General features: G+C 45.4%; 1 protein-coding gene across 1 annotated transcript in view; it reads right to left on the reverse strand.

The window, feature by feature from the left end:
* Positions 1–22,404, reverse strand: part of LOC144680445 (proto-oncogene tyrosine-protein kinase LCK-like) — a 117,533-nt gene that overhangs the window by 11,830 nt on the left and 83,299 nt on the right. Inside the window, exon 11 of the mRNA XM_078541408.1 lies at positions 14,241–14,391. Within this exon, the coding sequence (XP_078397534.1) occupies positions 14,241–14,391 (151 nt within the window). The remainder of the gene's footprint in view (positions 1–14,240; positions 14,392–22,404) is intronic.

Consider the following 22,404-nt stretch of genomic DNA (forward strand, 5'->3'; position numbering starts at 1 on the left):
TGCTTTCCAAGTGTTCTGTTACCATGTCTTTTATAACAGACTCTAGCATTTTCCCCACTACTGACATTAGACTAACTGGTCTGTAATTCTCTGTTTTTTCTCTCTCTCCTATTTTAAATAGTGGGGTTACATTTGCCACCCTCCAATCTGTAGGAACTGCTCCAGAGTCTAGAATTTTGGAAGATGACCACCAATGCATCCAATATTTCCAGGGCCACCTCCTTTAGTACTCTGGGATGTAGATTATCAGGCCCTGGGGATTTTTCAGCCTTTAACCCCATTAATTTCTCTAGCACCATTTTTTTACCAATACTGATTTTCTTCAATTCCTCCCGCTCACTAGACATTTGGTTCCCTAACATTTCTGGGAAATTATTTGTGTTCTCTTTAGTGAAGACAGAACCAAAATGTGTGCTCAATTCTTCTGCCATTTCTTTGTTCCCCATTATAATTTCCCCCCGTTTCTGACTGTAAGGGACCTACATTTGTCTTTGTTAATCTTTTTCTCTTCACATATTTATAGAAGTTTTTACAGTCTGTTTTTATGTTCCCTGCAAGTTTACTCTCACACTCCATTTTCCCCTTCTCGATCAATCTTTTTGTCCGCTTTTGCTGAATTCTAAAATGCTCCCAATCCTCAGGCTTGCTGCTTTTCCTGGCAATTTTATATGTCTCCTCTTTGGACCTAATACTCTTCCTAATTCATTTTGTAATCTATGGTTGAGCCACCGTTCTTGTTTTATTTTTGCGCCAGACAGGAATGAATAATTGTTGGTGATTCATGAATATGTTCCTTAAATATTAGCCATTGCCTATCCACTGTCAACCCTTTTAGTAAGATTCCCAGATCCATCATTTCCAATTCGCACCTCATATCCTCATAGTTCCCTTTATTTAGATTCAGGATCCTAGTTTCGGATTCAACTTCTTCACTCTCCATCCTGATGAACAATTCTATCATTTTATGGTCACTCTTCCTCAAGGGGCCCCACACAACAAGATTGTTAATCATTTCTCATTGCACAATACCCAGTCTAGAATAGCTTGCTCTCTAGTTGGCTCCTCAACGTATTGGTCTAAAAAAAGTCACGTACACTCCAGGAAATCCTCCTCCACAGTATTATTGCTAGTTTGGTTTGTCCAATCTATATGTAGATCAAAGTCACCCATGATTACAGTTGTACCCTTTTTGCACACATCTCTAATTTCCTGTTTAATGCCTTCCCTTACATCTCTGTTACTGTTTGTGGGCCTATAGACAACACCCACCAATGTTTTCTGTCCCTTGATATTTCTTATCTCCACCCAAGCAAGATTCCACATCATGATTTTCTGAGCCAATGTCCTTCCTCACTATTGCATTGATTTCCTTCTTTACTTACAAAGCTACCCCACCTCCTTTCCCTATTCATCTGTCCTTCCTAAATATTGAATACCCCTAGATGTTCAGTTCCCTTCCTTGGTCATCCTGCAGCAATGTATCTGTAATTGCAACTATATCATAACCATTTATATCTATTTGCGCTGGTAATTCATCTACCTTATTGCGAATACTCCGTGCATGAAGATACAATGCCTTTAGACTTGTCTTTTTAACCTTGTTAGTCATCTTAGCTTTATTTTGCACTAAGACCCCATTTGTTTCTTGCCCTTGTTTTTTCTGCCTTCCACTTTTGCTTCTTACTTTTTTGTCTTTCGTTTCTATCCTTGTTTCCCCCTCCTCTGTCTCCCTGCTCAGGTTCCCATCCCCCTGCCATTCTAATCTAAACACTAGATTATATATCTAGCACACACTAGCAAACACCCACCGTCCCCGAGGACATTGGCCCCGGTCCTGCCCAGATGCAACCGGTCCTGTTTGTACTGGTCCCAACTTCCCCAGAACCGGTCCCAATGTCCCAGGAATCTGAATCCCTCCCCGCCAACACCATTTCTTCAGCCATATATTCATCTGATATATCCTGTTATTTCTACTCTCGCAAGCATGTGGCACTGGTAGTAATCCTGAGATTACTACCTTTGAGGTCCTACTTTTTAATTTACGTCCTAACTCCCTATATTCAGCTTGTAGGATCGAATTCCTCTTTTTACCTACATTGCTGGTACCAATATGTACCATGACCACTGGCTGTTCGCCTTCCCCCTTCAGAATGCCCTGCAGCCTCTCTGAGACATCCTTGATCCTGGCACAATGGAGGCAACACACCATCCTGGAGTCTCTTTTGTGGCCGTAGAAATGCCTGTCTGTTCCCCTTACTATTGAATCCCCTATCACTATAGCCCTGCTATGCTTCTTCCTCCTCACTTGTGCAGCAGAGCCACCCGTGGTGCCATGGGCTTGGCTCCTGCTGCTTTCCCCTGAGAAGTGATCTTCCCCAACAGTATCCAAAACGGTGTATCTGTTAGAGAGAGGAAGGCCACAGGGGACTCCTGTACTACTGTGGAGGAATAAAATACGTGTGTCATTGGGAATGAAATAAAATACACGTATAATTGTGAATGAAATAAAATACACATACAACTGTGAATAAAATAAAATACATGTACAATTGTGAAATAAATAAAATACACCTATATTTGTGAGAGAAATAAACTTAAAATAGATGTATAATGTAATTTACTGTAGACTGTCCCCAAACAGTCACGCAGCCAGCACATAAATTAGCAAATCAAAGGGCCAGAGCTACATTCACAGATTAAGGGGCTCCGGATATCAGATATGGTGGCAAAATCTAAGAGAAAAAAACTATGTGTGTGTGCCTTGCCCAGGATATGTAACCAATTATCACTGTGTATTCGCTAAACCATTGACATTGTCCTGTCTAATGGTTAAACCATTAACACTGATCGCTATCTTTTTGAAACCATTTGAAACTATTGTAATTGCCCGAGTTTCTGTCACGAACCTTTTGCTATATCTATGTGTGTAAAGAGGTGGTAGGCAGAGACTGGTTCGCTCTGTTGTATGCGACTAGGCTCTCCATGATATCACGACTTTAATAAAGACTTACTAGACAAACCTCCAGTTCTGAGTGTTCACTCCGTTTTTCCGCACCAACTACCTGACTCCCTCTACTCTGCCCAGTGGTCACCCATCCCCTTTCTGCATGTTCAGTCTTTACCTGCGGTGTGACCACCTTACTGAACGTGCTGTCCATGACAATCTCAGCATCATAGATGCACCACAGTGAATCCACCCGCAATTCCAGCTCCGAAATGCGGTTAGCCAGTAGCTGCAGCTGGACACACTTCCTGCACACGTGGTTGCCAGGGACACTGGAAGTGTCCATGGGTTCCCACACAGCGCAGGAGGAGCATATCATGGGTGCGAGCTCTGCTGCCATGACTTTCCCTTAGATTAAGCTCGTTAGTTACTCCTTTTAAAGAATACTAATTATGTTAGGGGCCTTATTCCACTTCAAATACTCCATCTACAATCCAACGTCCTCACCTTAATTTGTTTAAGCTAATGGGCTGCAGCAGTTTAAATAGTAGAAAATGTAGAAGTAGAAGTACTCACCTGACCATACTGACCAATCAGCTGCCTCCCCTTTGTCTTCACTATTTGAATCATGACGTCCTCGAACAGCGATCAGCCCTGAGTTAAGATCCCGCTCTTTGTAAATCTCCGCTCTGACTCTCAGCTCCCGCTCTTTATAAATCTCCGCTCTGACTCTCAGCTCCCGCTCTTTTTAAATCTCCGCTCTGACTCTCAGCTCCCGCTCTTTGTAAATCTCCGCTCTGACTCTCAGCTCCCGCTCTTTTTAAATCTCCGCTCTGACTCTCAGCTCCCGTTCTTTTTACACCTCCGCTCTGACTCTCAGCTCCCGCTCTTTTTAAATCTCCGCTCTGACTCTCAGCTCCCGCTCTTTTTAAACCTCCGCTCTGACTCTCAGCTCCCGCTCTTTGTAAATCTCCGCTCTGACTCTCAGCTCCTGCTCTTTTTAAATCTCCGCTCTGACTCTCAGCTCTGCTCTGACTCTCAGCTCCCACTCTTTTTAAATCTCCGCTCTGACACTCAGCTCCCGCTCTATTTAAATCTCCGCTCTGACTCTCAGCTCCTACTCTTTTTAAAACTCCGCTCTGACTCTCAGCTCCTACTCTTCCTAAATCTCCGCTCTGACTCTCAGCTCCCGCTCTTTTTAAATCTGCACTCTGAATCTCAGCTCCTACTCTTTTTAAATCTCCGCTCTGACTCTCAGCTCCCGCTCTTTTTAAATCTCCGCTCTGACTATCAGCTCCCGCTCTATTTAAATCTCCGCTCTGACTCTCAGCTCCCGCTCTTTTTAAATCTCCGCTCTGACTCTCAGCTCCCGCTCTTTTTAAATCTCCGCTCTGACTCTCAGCTCCCGCTCTTTTTAAATCTCCGCTCCGACTCTCAGCTCATACTCTTTTTAAATCTCCACTCTGACTCTCAGCTCCCGCTCTTTTTAAATCTCCGCTCTGACTCTCAGCTCCCGCTCTTTTTAAATCTCCGCTCTGACTCTCAGCTCCCGCTCTTTTTAAATCTCCGCTCTGACTCTCAGCTCCCGCTCTTTTTAAATCTCCTCTCTGACTTTCAGCTCCCGCTCTTTTTAAATTTCCGCTCTGACTCTCAGCTCCCGCTCTTTTTAAATCTCCGCTCTGACTTTCAGCTCCCGCTCTTTTTCAATCTTCGCTCTGACTCTCAGATCTTGCTCTTTTTAAATCTCCGCTCTGACTCTCAGCTCCTACTCTTTTTAAATCTCCGCTCTGACTCTCAGCTCCCGCTCTTTTTAAATCTCCGCTCTGACTCTCAGCTCCCACTCTTTTTAAATCTCCATTCTGAATCTCAGCTCATACTCTTTTAAATTTCCGCTCTGACTCTCAGCTCCCGCTCTTTTTAAATCTCCGCTCTGACTCTCAGCTCCCGCTCTTTTTAAATCTCCGCTCTGACTCTCAGCTCCCGCTCTTTTTAAATCTCTGCTCTGACTCTCAGCTCCCGCTCTTTTTAAATCTCCGCTCCGACTCTCAGCTCATACTCGTTTTAAATCTCCGCTCTGACTCTCAGCTCCCGCTCTTTTTAAATCTCCGCTCTGACTCTCAGCTCCCGCTCTTTTTAAATCTCCGCTCTGACTCTCAGCTCCCGCTGTTTTTAAATCTCCGCTCTGACTCTCAGCTCCCGCTCTTCTTAAATCTCCGCTCTGACTCTCAGCTCCCGCTCTTTTTAAAACTCCGCTCTGACTCTCAGCTCCCGCTCTTTTTAAGTCTCCGCTCTGACTCTCAGCTCCCACTCTTTTTAAATCTCCGCTCTGACTTTCAGCTCCCGCTCTTTTTCAATCTTCGCTCTCACTCTCAGATCCTGCTCTTTTTAAATCTCCGCTCTGACTCTCAGCTCCTACTCTTTTTAAATCTCCGCTCTGACTCTCAGCTCCCGCTCTTTTTAAATCTCCGCTCTGCCTCTCAGCTCCTGCTCTTTTTAAATCTCCACTCTGACTCTCAGCTCCCGCTATTTTTAAATCTCCGCTCTGACTCTCAGCTCCCGCTCTTTTTCAATCTCCGCTCTGACTCTCAGCTCCCGCTCTTATTAAATCTCCGCTCTGACTCTCAGCTCCCGCTCTTTTTAAATCTCCGCTCTGACTCACAGCTCCCGCTCTTTTTAAATCTCCGCTCTGCCTCTCAGCTCCTGCTCTTTTCAAATCTCCGCTCTGACTCTCAGCTCCAGCTATTTTTAAATCTCCGCTCTGACTCTCAGCTCCCACTCTATTTAAATCTCCGCTCTGACTCTCAGCTCCCACTCTTTTTAAATCTCCGCTCTGACTCTCAGCTCCCGCTCTTTTTCAATCTCCGCTCTGACTCTCAGCTCCTGCTCTTTTTAAATCTCCGCTCTGACTCTCAGCTCCCGCTCTTTTTAAATCTCCGCTCTGACTTTCAGCTCCTGCTCTTTGTAAATATCTCCCCTGACTCTCAACTCCCGCCCTTTTTAAATCTCTGCTCAGACTCTCAGCTCCCGTTCATTTTAAATCTCTGCTCTGACTCTCAGCTCCTGCTCTTTTTCAATCTCCGCTCTGACTCTCAGCTCCTGCTCTTGTTCAATCTCCGCTCTGACTCTCAGCTCCCGCACTTTTTAAATCTCCGCTCAGAATCTCAGCTCCCGCTCTTTTTAAACCTCCGCTCTGACTCTCAGCTCCCGCTCTTTTTAAATCTCCGCTCTGACTCTCAGCTCCCGCTCTTTGTAAATCTCCGCTCTGACTCTCAGCTCCTGTTCTTTTTAAATCTCCGCTCTGACTCTCAGCTCTGCTCTGACTCTCAGCTCCCACTCTTTTTAAATCTCCGCTCTGACTCTCAGCTCCCGCTCTTTTTAAATCTCCGCTCTGACTCTCAGCTCCCACTCTTTTTAAATCTCCGCTCTGACGCTCAGCTCCTACTCTTCCTAAATCTCCGCTCTGACTCTCAGCTCCCGCTCTTTTTAAATCTCCACTCTGAATCTCAGCTCCTACTCTTTTTAAATCTCCGCTCTGACTCACAGCTCCCGCTCTTTTTAAATCTCCGCTCTGACTCTCAGCTCCCACTCTTTTTAAATCTCCGCTCCGACTCTCAGCTCCCGCTCTTTTTAAATCTCCGCTGTGTCTCTCAGCTCCCGCTCTTTATAAATCTCCGCTCTGACTCTCAGCTCCTGCTCCTTGTAAATATCTCCCCTGACTCTCAACTCACGCTCTTTTTAAATCTCTGCTCTGACTCTCAGCTCCCGTTCTTTTTAAATCTCTGCTCTGACTCTCAGCTCCTGCTCTTTTTCAATCTCCGCTCTGACTCTCAGCTCCTGCTCTTTTTCAATCTCCACTCTGACTCGCAGCTCCTGCTCTTGTTCAATCTCCGCTCTGACACTCAGCTCCCGCTCTTTTTAAATCTCTGCTCTGACTCTCAGCTCCCGCTCTTTTTAAACCTCCGCTCTGACTCTCAGCTCCCGCTCTATGTAAGTCTCCGCTCTGTCTCTCAGCTCCTGTTCTTTTTAAATCTCCGCTCTGACTCTCAGCTCTGCTCTGACTCTCAGCTCCCACTCTTTTTAAATCTCCGCTCTGACTCTCAGCTCCCGCTCTTTTTAAATCTCCGCTCTGACTCTCAGCTCCCATTCTTTTTAAATCTCCGCTCTGACTCTCAGCTCCTACTCTTCCTAAATCTCCGCTCTGACTCTCAGCTCCCGCTCTTTTTAAATCTCCACTCTGAATCTCAGCTCCTACTCTTTTTAAATCTCCGCTCTGACTCACAGCTCCCGCTCTTTTTAAATCTCCGCTCTGAATCTCAGCTCCTACTCTTTTTAAATCTCCGCTCTGACTCTCAGCTCCCGCTCTTTTTAAATCTCCGCTCTGACTCTCAGCTCCCGCTCTTTTTAAATCTCCGCTCTGACTCTCAGCTCCCGCTCTTTTTAAATCTCCGCTCTGACTCTCAGCTCCTACTCTTCCTAAATATCCTCTCTGACTCTCAGCTCCTGTTCTTTTTAAATCTCCGCTCTGACTCTCAGCTCCTACTCTTCCTAAATCTCCGCTCTGACTCTCAGCTCCCGCTCTTTTTAAATCTCCACTCTGAATCTCAGCTCATACTCTTTTTAAATCTCCGCTCTGACTCTCAGCTCCCGCTCTTTTTAAATCTCTGCTCTGACTCTCAGCTCCCGCTCCTATTAAATCTCCGCTCTGACTCTCAGCTCCCACTCTTTTTAAATCTCCGCTCTGACTCTCAGCTCCTACTCTTTTTAAATCTCCGCTCTGACTCTCAGCTCCCGCTCTTTGTAAATCTCCGCTCCGACTCTCAGCTCATACTCTTTTTAAATCTCCGCTCTGACTCTCAGCTCCCGCTCTTTTTAAATCTCCGCTCTGACTCTCAGCTCCCGCTCTTTTTAAATCTCCGCTCTGACTCTCAGCTCCCGCTCTTTTTAAATATCCGCTCTGCCTCTCAGCTCCTGCTCTTTTTAAATCTCCGCTCTGACTCTCAGCTCCCGCTCTTTTTAAATCTCTGCTCTGACTCTCAGCTCCCGCTCTTTTTAAATCTCCGCTCCTACTCTGAGCTCCCGCTCTTTTTAAATCTCCGCTCTGACTCTCAGCTCCCGCTCTTTTTAAATCTCCGCTCTGACTCACAGCTCCCGCTCTTTTTACATCTCCGCTCTGACTCTCAGCTCCCACTCTTTTTAAATCTCCGCTCTGACTCTCAGCTCCCGCTCTTTTTAAATCTCCGCACTGACTCTCAGCTCCCGCTCTTTTTCAATGTTCGCTCTCACTCTCAGATCCTGCTCTTTTTAAATCTCCGCTCTGACTCTCAGCTCCTACTCTTTTTAAATCTCCGCTCTGACTCTCAGCTCCCACTCTTTTTAAATCTCCGCTCTGCCTCTCAGCTCCTGCTCTTTTTAAATCTCTGCTCTGACTCTCAGCTCCCGCTATTTTAAAATCTCCGCTCTGACTCTCAGCTCCCGCTATTTTTAAATCTCCGCTCTGACTCTCAGCTCCCACTCTATTTAAATCTCGGCTCTGACTCTCAGCTCCCACTCTTTTTAAATCTCCGCTCTGACTCTCAGCTCCAGCTCTTTTTCAATCTCCACTCTGACTCTCAGCTCCTGCTCTTTTTAAATCTCCGCACTGACTCTCAGCTCCCGCTCTTTTTAAATCTCCGCTCTGACTCTCAGCTCCTGCTCTTTGTAAATATCTCCCCTGACTCTCAGCTCCCGCTCTTTTTAAATTTCTGCTCTGACTCTCAGCTCCCGTTCTTTTTAAATCTCTGCTCTGACTCTCAGCTCCTGCTCTTTTTCAATCTCCGCTCTGACTCTCAACTCCTGCTCTTTTTCAATCTCCGCTCTGACTCGCAGCTCCTGCTCTTGTTCAATCTCCGCTCTGACTCTCAGCTCCCGCTCTTTTTAAATCTCTGCTCTGACTCTCAGCTCCCGCTCTTTTTAAATCTCCGCTCTGACTCTCAGCTCCCGCTCTTTTAAAATCTCTGCTCTGACTCTCAGCTCCCGCTCTTTTTAAATCTCCGCTCTGACTCTCAGCTCATACTCTTTTTAAATCTCCGCTCTGACTCTCAGCTCCCGCTCTTTTAAAATCTCCGCTCTGACTCTCAGCTCCCGCTCTTTTTAAATCTCCGCTCTGACTCTCAGCTCCCGCTCTTTTTAAATCTCCGCTCTGACTCTCAGCTCCCGCTCTTTTTAAATCTCCGCTCTGACTCTCAGCTCCCGCTCTTTTTAAATCTCCGCTCTGACTCTCAGCTCCCGCTCTTTTTAAATCTCCGCTCTGACTCTCAGCTCCCGCTCTTTTTAAATCTCCGCTCTGACTTTCAGCTCCCGCTCTTTTTCGATCTTCGCTCTGACTCTCAGATCCTGCTCTTTTTAAATCTCCGCTCTGACTCTCAGCTCTTACTCTTTTTAAATCTCCGCTCTGAGTCTCAGCTCCCGCTCTTTTTAAATCTCCGCTCTGACTCTCAGCTCCTGCTCTTTTTAAATCTCCGCTCTGACTCTCAGCTCCCGCTATTTTTAAATCTCCGCTCTGACTCTCAGCTCCCACTCTATTTAAATCTCCGCTCTGACTCTCAGCTCCCACTCTTTTTAAATCTCCGCTCTGACTCTCAGCTCCCACTCTATTTAAATCTCCGCTATGACTCTCAGCTCCCGCTATTTTTAAATCTCCGCTCTGACTCTCAGCTCCCACTCTATTTAAATCTCCGCTCTGACTCTCAGCTCCTACTCTTTTTAAATCTCCGCTCTGACTCTCAGCTTCCGCTCTTTTTCAATCTCCGCTCTGACTCTCAGCTCCTGCTCTTTTTAAATCTCCGCTCTGACTCTCAGCTCCCGCTCTTTTTAACTCTCCGCTCTGACTCTCAGCTCCTGCTCTTTGTAAATATCTCCCCTGACTCTCAACTCCCGCTCTTTTTAAATCTCAGCTCTGACTCTCAGCTCCCGTTCTTTTTAAATCTCTGCTCTGACTCTCAGCTCCCGCTCTTTTTAAATCTCCGCTCTGACTCTCAGCTCCCGCTCTTTTTAAATCTCCACTCTGACTCTCAGCTCCCGCTATTTTTAAATCTCCGCTCTGACTCTCAGCTCCCGCTCTTTTTAAATCTCCGCTCTGACTCTCAGCTCCCGCTCTTTTTAAATCTCCGCTCTGACTCTCAGCTCCCGCTCTTTTTAAATCTCCGCTCTGACTCTCAGCTCCCGCTCTTTTTAAATCTCTGCTCTGACTCTCAGCTCCCGCTCTTTTTAAATCTCCGCTCCGACTCTCAGCTCATACTCTTTTTAAATCTCCGCTCTGTCTCTCAGCTCCTGCTCTTTTTCAATCTCCGCTCTGACTCTCAGCTCCTGCTCTTTTTAAATCTCTGCTCTGACTCTCAGCTCCCGCTCTTTTTAAATCTCCGCTCCGACTCTCAGCTCATACTCTTTTTAAATCTCCGCTCTGACTCTCAGCTCCAGCTCTTTTTAAATCTCTGCTCTGACTCTCAGCTCCCGCTCTTTTTAAATCTCCGCTCTGACTCTCAGCTCATACTCTTTTTAAATCTCTGCTCTGACTCTCAGCTCCCGCTCTTTTTAAATCTCCGCTCTGACTCTCAGCTCCCGCTCTTTTTAAATCTCCGCTCTGACTCTCAGCTCCCGCTCTTTTTAAATCTCCGCTCGGACTCTCAGCTCCTGCTCTTTTTAAATCTCCGCTCTGACTCTCAGCTCCCGCTATTTTTAAATCTCCGCTCTGACTCTCAGCTCCCACTCTATTTAAATCTCCGCTCTGTCTCTCAGCTCCCACTCTTTTTAAATCTCCGCTCTGACTCTCAGCTCCCGCTCCTTTTCAATCTCCGCTCTGACTCTCAGCTCCTGCTCTTTTTAAATCTCCGCTCTGACTCTCAGCTCCCGCTCTTTTTAAATCTCCGCTCTGACTCTCAGCTCCTGCTCTTTGTAAATATCTCCCCTGACTCTCAACTCCCGCTCTTTTTAAATCTCTGCTCTGACTCTCAGCTCCCGTTCTTTTTAAATCTCTGCTCTGACTCTCAGCTCCTGCTCTTTTTCAATCTCCGCTCTGACTCGCAGCTCCCGCTCTTGTTCAATCTCCGCTCTGACTCTCAGCTCCCGCTCTTTTTAAATCTCCGCTCTGACTCTCAGCTCCCGCTCTTTTTAAATCTCCACTCTGACTCTCAGCTCCCGCTCTTTTTAAATCTCCGCTCTGACTCTCAGCTCCCGCGCTTTTTAAATCTCCACTCTGACTCTCAGCTCCCTCTATTTTTAAATCTCCGCTCTGACTCCCAGCTCCCGCTCTTTTTAAATCTCCGCTCTGACTCTCAGCTCCCGCTCTTTTTAAATCTCCGCTCTGACACTCAGCTCCCGCTCTTTTTAAATCTCCGCTTGGACTCTCAGCTCCTGCTCTTTTTAAATCTCCGCTCTGACTCTCAGCTCCCGCTATTTTTAAATCTCCGCTCTGACACTCAGCTCCCACTCTATTTAAATCTCCGCTCTGACTCTCAGCTCCCACTCTTTTTAAATCTCCGCTCTGACTCTCAGCTCCCGCTCTTTTTCAATCTCCGCTCTGACTCTCAGCTCCTGCTCTTTTTAAATCTCCGCTCTGACTCTCAGCTCCCGCTCTTTTTAAATCTCCGCTCTGACTCTCAGCTCCTGCTCTTTGTAAATATCTCCCCTGACTCTCAACTCCCGCTCTTTTTAAATCTCTGCTCTGACTCTCAGCTCCCGTTCTTTTTAAATCTCTGCTCTGACTCTCAGCTCCTGCTCTTTTTCAATCTCCGCTCTGACTCGCAGATCCCGCTCTTTTTAAATCTCTGCTCTGACTCTCAGCTCCTGCTCTTTTTCAATCTCCGCTCTGACTCGCAGCTCCCGCTCTTGTTCAATCTCCGCTCTGACTCTCAGCTCCCGCTCTTTTTAAATCTCCGCTCTGACTCTCAGCTCCCGCTCTTTTTAAATCTCCACTCTGACTCTCAGCTCCCGCTCTTTTTAAATCTCCGCTCTGACTCTCAGCTCCCGCTCTTTTTAAATCTCCGCTCTGACTCTCAGCTCCCTCTATTTTTAAATCTCCGCTCTGACTCTCAGCTCCCGCTCTTTTTAAATCTCCGCTCTGACTCTCAGCTCCCGCTCTTTTTAAATCTCCGCTCTGACTCTCAGCTCCCGCTCTTTTTAAATCTCCGCTCGGACTCTCAGCTCCCGCTCTTTTTAAATCTCTGCTCCGACTCCCAACTCCCGCTCTTTTTAATTCTCCGCTCTGACCCTCAGCTCCTGCTCTTTTCAAATCTCTGCTCCGACTCCCAACTCCCGCTCTTTTTAAATCTCCGCTCTGACCCTCAGCTCCTGCTCTTTTCAAATCTCTGCTCTGACTCTCAGCTCCCGCTCTTTTTAAATCTCCGCTCTGACCCTCAGCTCCTGCTCTTTTCAAATCTCTGCTCTGACTCTCAGCTCCCGCTCTTTTTAAATCTCCACTCTGACCCTGACTAGGGAAGTAAAGTTAATGGTCAATGGCGAACTGGAGTTAATGGGACAATGGGGAAGTGGAGCTAATTGAAAATGCTGAAGTGTAGTTAACTGACAATGGGGAAGTGGAATTACCAGACAATTGGGAAGTGGAGTTAGTGGGACAATGGGGAAGTGGAGTTAATGCACAATGGGGAATTGGAGTTACTGGACAATGGGGAAGTGGAGCTAATTGAAAATTGGGAAGTGGAGTAAATGGGGCAATGGGGAAGTGGAGTTAAAAGATAATGGGGAAGTGGAGTTAATGGGGATGTGGAGTGAATGGACAATGCAAAAGTGGAGTTACTGGACAATGGGGAAGTGGAGCTAATTGAAAATTGGGAAGTGGAGTAAATGGGGCAATGGGGAAGTGGAGTTAAAAGATAATGGGGAAGTGGAGTTAATGGGGATGTGGAGTGAATGGACAATGCAAAAGTGGAGTTAATGGAACAATGGGGAAGTGGAGCTAATTGAAAATGGGGAAGTGTAGTTAACTGATAATGGAGAATTGGACTTAATGGACAATTAGGATGTGGAGTTAGTGGACAATGGGAAAGCAGAGTTAATGGGTAATGGGTGATTGGAGTTAATTGACAATGGGGAAATGAAGTTAATGGGACAATGGGAAAGTGGAGTTAGTGAGACAATGGGAAAGTTGAGTTGTTGGGATAATGGGGAAGTGGAGTTAATGGGACAATGAGGAAGTTGAGTTGTTGGGACAATGGGGAAGTGGAGTTAATGGGACAGTGGGGAAGTTGAGTTGTTGGGACAATGGGGAAGTGGAGTTAATGGGGCAATGGGGAAGTTGAGTTGTTGGGACAATGGGGAAGTGGAGTTAATGGGGCAATGGGGAAGTTGAGTTGTTGGGACAATGGGGAAGTAGAGTTGTTGGGACAATGGGGAAGTGGAGTTAATGGGACAATGGGGAAGTAGAGTTGTTGGGACAATGGGGAAGTGGAGTTAATGGACAATGGGGAAGTTGAGTTGTTGGGATAATGGGGAAGTTGAGTTGTTGGGACAATGGAGAAGTGGAGTTCTTGGGACAATGGAGAAGTGGAGTTCTTGGGACAATGGGGAAGTTGAGTTGTTGAGACAATGGGGAAGTTGAGTTGTTGGGACAATGGGGAAGTTGAGTTGTTGGGACAATGGGGAAGTGGAGTTCTTGGGACAATGGGGAAGTGGAGTTGTTGGGACAATGGGGAAGTTGAGTTGTTGGGACAATGGGGAAGTGGAGTTGTTGGGACAATGGGGAAGTTGAGTTGTGGGGACAATGGGGAAGTGGAGTTCTTGGGACAATGGGGAAGTGGAGTTGTTGGGACAATGGGGAAGTGGAGTTGTTGGGACAATGGGGAAGTTGAGTTGTTGGGACAATGGGGAAATGGACTTGTTGGGACAAAGGGGAAGTTGAGTTGTGGGGACAATGGGGAAGTTGAGTTGTTGAGACAATGGGGAAGTTGAGTTGTTGGGACAATGGGGAAGTGGAGTTGTTGGGACAATGGGGAAGTTGAGTTGTTGGGACAATGGGGAAGTTGAGTGTTGGGACAATGGAGAAGTTGAGTTGTTGAGACAATGGGGAAGTTGAGTTGTTGGGACAGTGAGGAAATTCAGTTGTTGGGACAATGGGGAAGTGGAGTTGTGGAGATAATGGGGAAGTGGAGCTAATTGAAAATGGGAAAGTGTAGTTTACTGACAATGGGGAAGTGGAGTTAATGGAACAAATGGGGTTTATGGGCCTCTGAAAACAGAAAGAATGTTAAGTGTATCATGGACATTCTATTCATTCCAAGGCCTTAAATCCAAAACAAAGACTCACCTTCACGTGCTGTGTATTCATTATCTATAAGCCTGGCAAGGCCAAAGTCTGCAATTTTACAGGCTAATGTATCCGCCACTAGAATATTGGCAGCTCGCAGATCCCTGTGGATGTAGTTTTTCTGTTCAATAAATGCCATTCCCTCTGCAACCTGAAAACATAAACATTCCAGTATCTAAAAATTGCCAATAATTGAAAGCATGGTTCTTACAATCATTATTATTCAATGCTTTTCTTGATATACTGCCAGACTTGGTATAATCTCCTCCCATTCACACAATGCTGTCCAGCCCATTTCCCTCTAAATCCCGTCACTGCTGAGAGACCAAACCTGTGAAGTTAAACCACACAAATCACACTCTGCTTCGGTCAAACCCCAGGACCTCCCCCACAGAGATGCCAGATCAAAGGACAACACAAAATCTCCCCCTCCCCACCCCCCGACATTGCTCGAAGACTATTTCTACTGCAACTATGTGAGATCACGGTAAATATAATGAAGGTGGTTTTTCTACAAATGCTTCTGTATGCATTTGTGAAGCAATCACTTTGTGCAAATGATAGTGCATTTGCACTTTTGTTACACTGGTCACTTTTCCCTACGTACTTTGCTGTGTGAACTTCTTCAGTGTCATGTGAAAATTCTTGCTCTGACTCACAAGGAATCTTCCTCAGCTTCTTTAGAGATTTTCATGAACCTTGATTTATTTTTACAGTCTCCCAATTTGCCTGAGGATTCCTTCACAATGGTGTAACCATTTCCTCTGATAAACTCGATATGTTGTTCTATTACAAGTGCACCAAAGGTTATCAGTCTCAAATGCAGTGTTTTACCAGCCCTTGTAATTAATCATTAACAATAATCTCAACCTGTCATGTACAACACTTTCAGGGGTAAGTTTTTTTTTCTGCTGACTAACTGTAATCTGGATCAAAATCATGGAACTTCCTTCCTAACAGTACTGTAGGATCACTTACACTACATGGACTGCAGTGGTCAAGACAACAGTTCACCATAACCTTTTCAAGGGCAATAAGGGATGGACAATAAATGCGTGCCTTGCCAGCAATGCTTACATCCCATAAACAAATCAAAAAGAAAATTCATATTATGACCCTGCCATGTGCAGTATATTTCCCTTTCACACATGGTTCCCAGTAAATCTGTTGCTCCATGTATCTATGGGACTTCATTCATGGCCCACTTAGTTGTAGGATATTCTTAAAGCTGGAATTCAACAGTGTACCTCTCCTCCCACTTTCCAATGAGAGAAAGCAAGCTCATATTGCACAGTTATTCCAGAATCCACAGGCAAGTGAAATAGCTTTAAGAGAACTATCAGTCTTATATCATTGTTTAAAAAAATATTTTCTTCCTATGGTGCAAGTGTTTAGCCTACACTCAGCAATCAGAAAGGGTGTCACATTTGTAAATCCAATGGGCTAAAGGATACATTATGGAAGTGACCAAAAACAAAGGTGAATTTTAAGGGAGGTCTTAAAGCACAGGAGGGGTCTGTAGAGACAAATGGAGTTAAAGGAGAGATTGCTAGATAGTGTACCTGAGGCAGCTGAAGGCAAAGCTGCTAATGATTGGTTGGTGAGTTGGAGGGTGTGACAAGCATAAGACAGAGAGTATAGGGAGAGGGTTCCAGGAGGTTACAGAGGTAGGGAGGGATGAGATACTAGAGGGATGTCAGCAATGTGAACATTTGAGTCATGGGCCTGGATTGTCATAGAGTCAGGCCAACTCCAGAAGCCTTTAAAAATGGTGGATAGGACCTGATTCAGAGATTCCTTCCTCCATTCCCAGCACCGGCAATTATTGCTGGTGGGGGATAAGAGTCCAGATAGCAAGCTCGCACTGTGCACTCTCAACCTGCCAGTTCCATTGCAGGGGTAGGCATCTCATAGCCTCAATCTCCACATCCCCCATCTCCCCCACAATTTTCACAGTGTCCAGCCAGTTTCTTGAGGACTTGTGGTTCATGGATGCTAAATGGAGCCATGAACCATAGTCTGGATCTGGGAACCTTTTGAAAGGTAAGTTTTAAGAGCTCCCACTCATGCTCCCTCATGTCACCTATGCCCCCTCCATTACCCTCATGCCCTTGCCATGCCTCCTGCACCCTCGTGTCCACTCATCCAGTATGGACTATGTACAGAACCAATGAGCCATATAATAACAATGGCATGACTTGAAACGCTCATGAAAAAAACTCCCATTCAGAAATCTGCACTGAAAAAACCTACTGCTCTTACAATCTGGTAAAAGTGTTAATTAGGCACTGCTATTCATAATGTCAATAACAGAAGCTTTACCCCACTTCATACCGGTTAACCTTTTCAAAATAAACATACATACAATCAAGTCAAAGAAAAAAAGCTTATTTTAACCTCATAGAAATGTCAATAAATCAAAACCAACACTCCACTTCAGCCTGTGTAAACAGACCTCTGCTGAGTTGATACCATTGTGAGTCTTGGAGCTCAGCCAAGCATTTATAATGAGGCCATCTGGAGCAACAGTTCTCATGTCAACTATTTATGTTGATACATTTGTCAAATAGCCTCATTATGAATGTACAGCTGAGCTCCAAGACTCACTAATAGAATCAAGAAGGTTAAGAGGTATGAAGTGGGGTAAAGCTTCTCTTATTGATATTATGAATGGTAGTGGCTGATTGACACTATTATAGGATTTTAAGAGCAGCTGTTTTTTTTAAAGCAGGCTTCCGAATGGGTATTTTTTCATGAACGTTTCAAGACTTGCCATTGTTATTGTATGGTGACACATAGTACATACTGGGTGAGTGGACATGGAGGATGCAGTGTGCATAGAAGGAGTATGGTGGATCAGAGGGGACATGGAGGGAGCATGAGAGATATGATGGAATATGGGAACACCACCACCTGGAAGTTCCCCTTCAAATCACTCACCATCCTGACTTGGAACTATATCGTCGTTCCTTCACTGTCACAGGATCAAAATCCTGGAACTCCCTCCCTAACAGCACTGTGGGTGTACCTACACCACATGGACTGCAGCAGTTCAAGAAGGCAGCTCACCACCACCTTCTCAAGGGCAACTAGGGATGGGCAATAAATACTGGCCCAGCCAGTGAAGACCACATCCCATGAATGAATAACAATAAAAATAGCAGGCATGAAAGGGGTATTAAAAATAGAAAGTGCTGGAAAAACGCAGCAGGTCTGGCAGCACCTGTGGAGAGAGAAACAGAGTTAACGCTTTGAGTCTAATATGACTCTTCGTAACTGAGGAGAGGCAGAAATGTGATGGGCTTTATACTGTTGAAGAGGGGGGAGGGGAGGTCAGGTGGAGCAAAAAGGAAAGGTCAGGGATAGCTTAGAAGGCAGGGGAGATTTAATTACAAAGGTGTCATGGAACAAAAGCAAAGAGAGTGGGAATGTTAGTAATAAAGGAACGAAGCATTGGTGCAGAGTAGGCGTTAATAGCAGAATAAAGGTCAGTGCTGAATGACAGCAAAATAGTAGAATGTGTCAATAACAGAATAAAGGTCAATGTTGTCTGAAAGCAAAACATCAGAACAAGATACAGATTGGACTAGGGCAAAAAAAGAAATACAAAATGGAATACAAAGTTCATGGTCTGAAGTTGTTGAACTCAATGTTGAGTCCAGAAGGCTATAAAGTGCCTAATCGGTAGATGAGGTGCTGTGCCTCCAGCTTGCTTTGGGTTTCACTGAAACATTGTAGCAGGCCAAGGACAGAAATCTGAACATGACAGCAAGGCATGGAAAGTGCATGGGGGCATGGAAGAGGCATGGGAAGTGGGTGGGGGGGGTGAGAGTGTGTAAAGGGTTCAGAGCTAGAGGGCCTACAAGTCTTTAATACAACTGGGCCAAAGTCCCAGAGAAGCAGGCAGGCCTTCTAATGAGCCTGCCTCAGCACGTGCATACCTCCGTGACCACCTCTGAATTACTTCCAGGTTCGGTGGGTCTGAATCAATTCTGCCCCCATTTACCTGGAGCAAAAGGAATGCATGCAGCAGCCATTTACATGGAGAGGGGTCTGCCAGTTGGCAAATTTATTGACTTGAGTTTTCTTGCTCGGTAGCAAAAGTCTGGCCGATTCAGTCTGGAGGGACACAGGCATGGATAAAATCTCAGCTGAAGATGGGCTACGGTAGAGGCTGAGCAAGGCAACATTATGAAGGCCAAAGTAGGCAATTCATGTGATGGAGAAGATATGGGATTAGAAATTCAACTTGGAGGTTGAATAGGAAACTCAGGTTACAAACAGGTTGGTTCAGCCAGAGCTAGGTTCTAACTATCATGTCAGACAGAAGTCACTTAGCACTGGCATAAACAGCTTTTTTTTCTTGTTGAGCAAACTTCAATACCACAAAAATCAAATCAATTGGTCATTCATTTCATTGCTATTTGTGGCATCCTGCCTTTTGAAACTTTCCTGCTTAATACCTGTATAAGGGAAATGATTTTTTTCCACAGTAAATCATTGTGCAAGACTTTGGGGACTTCATGAAAGACACAGGGCTGAATTTTGCCTTCAGCGAGCAGGGGGTGGGGCCCACTTGCCGACCTGCAAAATGATGCGGGATGATGTCGGGAATTCCCCCCGACATCACCGCGCCCCATTGAATTATTCAGGAAGGCGGGGGCACAGCCCAATCAGCTGCGGACCTGCCAACCTGTCAGTGGCCAATTGAGGCCATTGACAGGATCATTAAAACAATTAAGGACCTGCCCGTCCAACCTTAAGGCTGGTGGGTCGGCCAGGAGCCCCGGCAACAAATAGAGAAAACATGAAACCTCATCCATCAGGTTTCATGCAGGGTTTAAAAAACTTCAATAAAGTTTGAGTGAAATTTATGAACATGTCCCATCTCGTGTGACATTGTCACATGAGGGGAACATGTTAAGGATTTTTTTATTTTTCTATTTTTAATGTTTGTACAAGTGTCAGCGATCTCCCTGAGATAGCACTTAGCCACAGGGAGATGTGAGCTCTTTTGTGCGCATGCGCGAGAGAGCGCACTCTTGCATTTGGGGAATCCCCCCCGCCCGCACAGGGAGCGCATAGCGCTTCCCACTGGACGTCACGCTGGGCGGGCCTTAATTGGCCGCCCATGTAAAATGGCGGCGGGACCCGCTTCTCCGGCAGAGATCGACTCCCCACCCACCACAGATTGGGTCGGGCCCGCCCGACCAACAGGCTGAAAATTCTGCCCATAGTATATAGTAGGCAGCTCATCTTCTCACGGGCAATAAATGTTGGCCTTGCCAATGATGCTCTCATCCCATGAATGAATAAAAACATTTAAACCTTTGATGCTGCACAAGCTTCATTCTTGCATTTTCTTAGAGTTTACTGAAGCAGTTACTGCCTTTTAACCTCTTCCTATAGCTTTGTTATGAATGTGCTGTTGTTTTCTTCAAAAGGAGAATTATTCCTTATTTAAGTCCAAGGTTGACAATAGCTTATGATAGATTGTAAAATTTCATCCAGAGTCCAAGAGCTTTTCTGTTGCCACAGCAACCAATTTGGCAAATACCATGGCGTTCCACATTTTGGATTGCCAGTACAGAGAATTCTGCCACTCTACAAAATTTCTACAAATTACTCCCAAATCTTAAATGGACAGATGGCTGCAGTATTATATTTCTTTACCTCAGGGCATTTTAAAAAAAATGTGCTTATCACAGTGGAAAATAGAAGCAATTAATTCATTTCCTCTGCTGATCTGACAATAGATAGGAGGCAGTGTAAAGCAGCAACAGCATTCTCTGACTGACCACATCTTCCTAAACCTCCACCTTATCTTACTGAGCGCATACATCTAATTTTAGCAACACTGCAAACTATAGATAGATTAACCCTTTTTTTTTGCATATATAGGGCAATTTTAGTACTAGTTTGAAATTAAACTTTTGGTGGATTCAAGGAGAATTATAAAAATATTCTTTCATTATTAAGTTGCACAATGTTAACCTGTTTAAATCAGTCATTCACCACAATTGTGGGTGTGTGTCTGGCTTTCACAACTGTCCTCCACCCCCGACTACCAACAGCTGTAATAGTTCATTGACGTGCACTAACTCTCGCCCCCACTCTCCACCCCCAGAAACCAACAACAGCTGGAACATGTTACACATGTGAATTATACTAAATATGTTGGGCTAATGGAAAATGTCATGTTTGAATTACAGTGAATTCTGACTACAAGAGTAGTTAAAGACAGAACTTTGAAAATCTTATCGGTAACTTACATCTGTAAAGCAGGAAATCACCAACAGCCAAGAGGAAAATGAAGCCTGTTCCTTAGAAACTATTTGGACCACCATGCCTGCCCATTTTGTTACATCAAACTTACCTTCTCACCTTCTGGCCATATCCGGCAATCCAACCACCCTCATTTTAAATTGCTTTTACACTGTGTTTAGTGAGATGTTAGATCTAGCAGTAAACCGCCACTTGCTTTCTCCATTGCCACCTCCGTTGTTGATGCAGTTTCAATGAAAAACCACAATATACTCCAGTCTTGTAGTAAAAGGATCTGGCGCATGTAGGGTTAATGTGGGACTGAGTACAGTACTGCCCACATAGTGTGTAAGAAGGTGCATTACCCAGACCTAGTGTTGGTATGGTGTTGAACAGAGACGTGTGAAGACCTAGACATGGAGATAGCTCCTTTACTGTATAAATGCATGTAGTTACAAGTAGTTAATAAAGACTTTCTGTTAACCTACTGAAGACTTCGAAGACTTCTATAAGAGACACCATTCTGTAACCAACACCCTCCCAACATAGTGGCAGAAGGGGATCAAAACCCACAACTTCGTTAAAATGCTGAAACAAACTGAAATGCTGGAAGACTAAGAAAAACTTCAAAAAAGTTTTCTGACCTGAAAGGAGCTTGCAAAGGAAAATGAAGATGCTGATAAAATTCACCAGGAAATGGTCCAGAGAAAAGAACCTAGAAGCTGAAGGTAGGGATATTTTCTGCAGCAGAAGACTCCATTGAATCTCAAGTTCCAGGCTGCAGCTAGTCTTGAGAACCCTTTTACTAATCCACTATCAGAAGCGCCATTTCAACGAAACCTGTCAAAACCCTACCAAAACTCGAGTCACTGGGAATCGGTGAAAACTCTCGCTGGTTGGAGGAAGATGGTTGTGGTTGTTGGAGGTCAGTCATCTCAGCTCCAGGATATCACTGCAGGAGTTCCTCAGGGTAATGTCCTCGGCCCAACCATCTTCAGCTGCTTCAATGACCTTCCTTCCATCATAAGGTCAGAAGTGGGGGTGTTCGCTGATGATTGCACAATATTCAGCACCATTCATGACTCCTCAGATACTGAAGCAGTCCATGTCCAAATACAGCAAGACCTGGACAACATCCAGGCTTGGGCTGACAAATGGCAAGTAACATTCGCGCTACACAAGTGCCAGGCAATGGCCATCTCCAACAAGAGAGCATCTATCCATCACCCCTTGACATTCAATAGCATTACCATCACTAAATCCCCTACTATCAACATCCTAGAGGTTACCATTGACCAGAAACTGAACTGGACTAGCCATATAAATGCTGTGGCTACAAGAGCAGGTCAGAGGCTAGGAAACCTTCGATGAGTAACTCACCTCCTTACTCCCTAAAGCCTGTCCACCATCTACAAGACACAAGCCAAGAGTATGATGGAATACTCTCCACTTGCCTGGATGAGTGCAGCTCCCACAACACTCAAGAAGCTCAACACTATCCAGGACAAAGCACACTTGATTGGCACCACATCCACAAAAGTTCACTCCCTCCACCACCAACGTACAGTGGCAGCAAGATGGACTGCAGGAACTCACCAAGGTTCCTTAGACAGCAGCTTCCAAACCCACGACCACTACCATCTAGAAGGACAAGGGCAGCAGATAGATGGGAACACTACCACCTGGAAGTTCCCCTCCAAGTCACTCACCATCCTGACTTGGAACTATATCGCCGTTCCTTCACTGTCACTGGGTCAAAATCCTGGAACTCCCTCTTTAACAGCACTGTGGGTGCACCTACACCACATGGACTGCAACAGTTCAAGAAGGCAACTCACCACCACCTTCTGAAGGGCAACTAGGGATGGGCAATAAATGCTGGTCCAGCCAGTGGATCCCA

Source organism: Cetorhinus maximus, chromosome 5, assembly GCF_964194155.1.
Source record: "Cetorhinus maximus chromosome 5, sCetMax3.hap1.1, whole genome shotgun sequence".
NCBI lineage: Eukaryota > Metazoa > Chordata > Chondrichthyes > Lamniformes > Cetorhinidae > Cetorhinus > Cetorhinus maximus.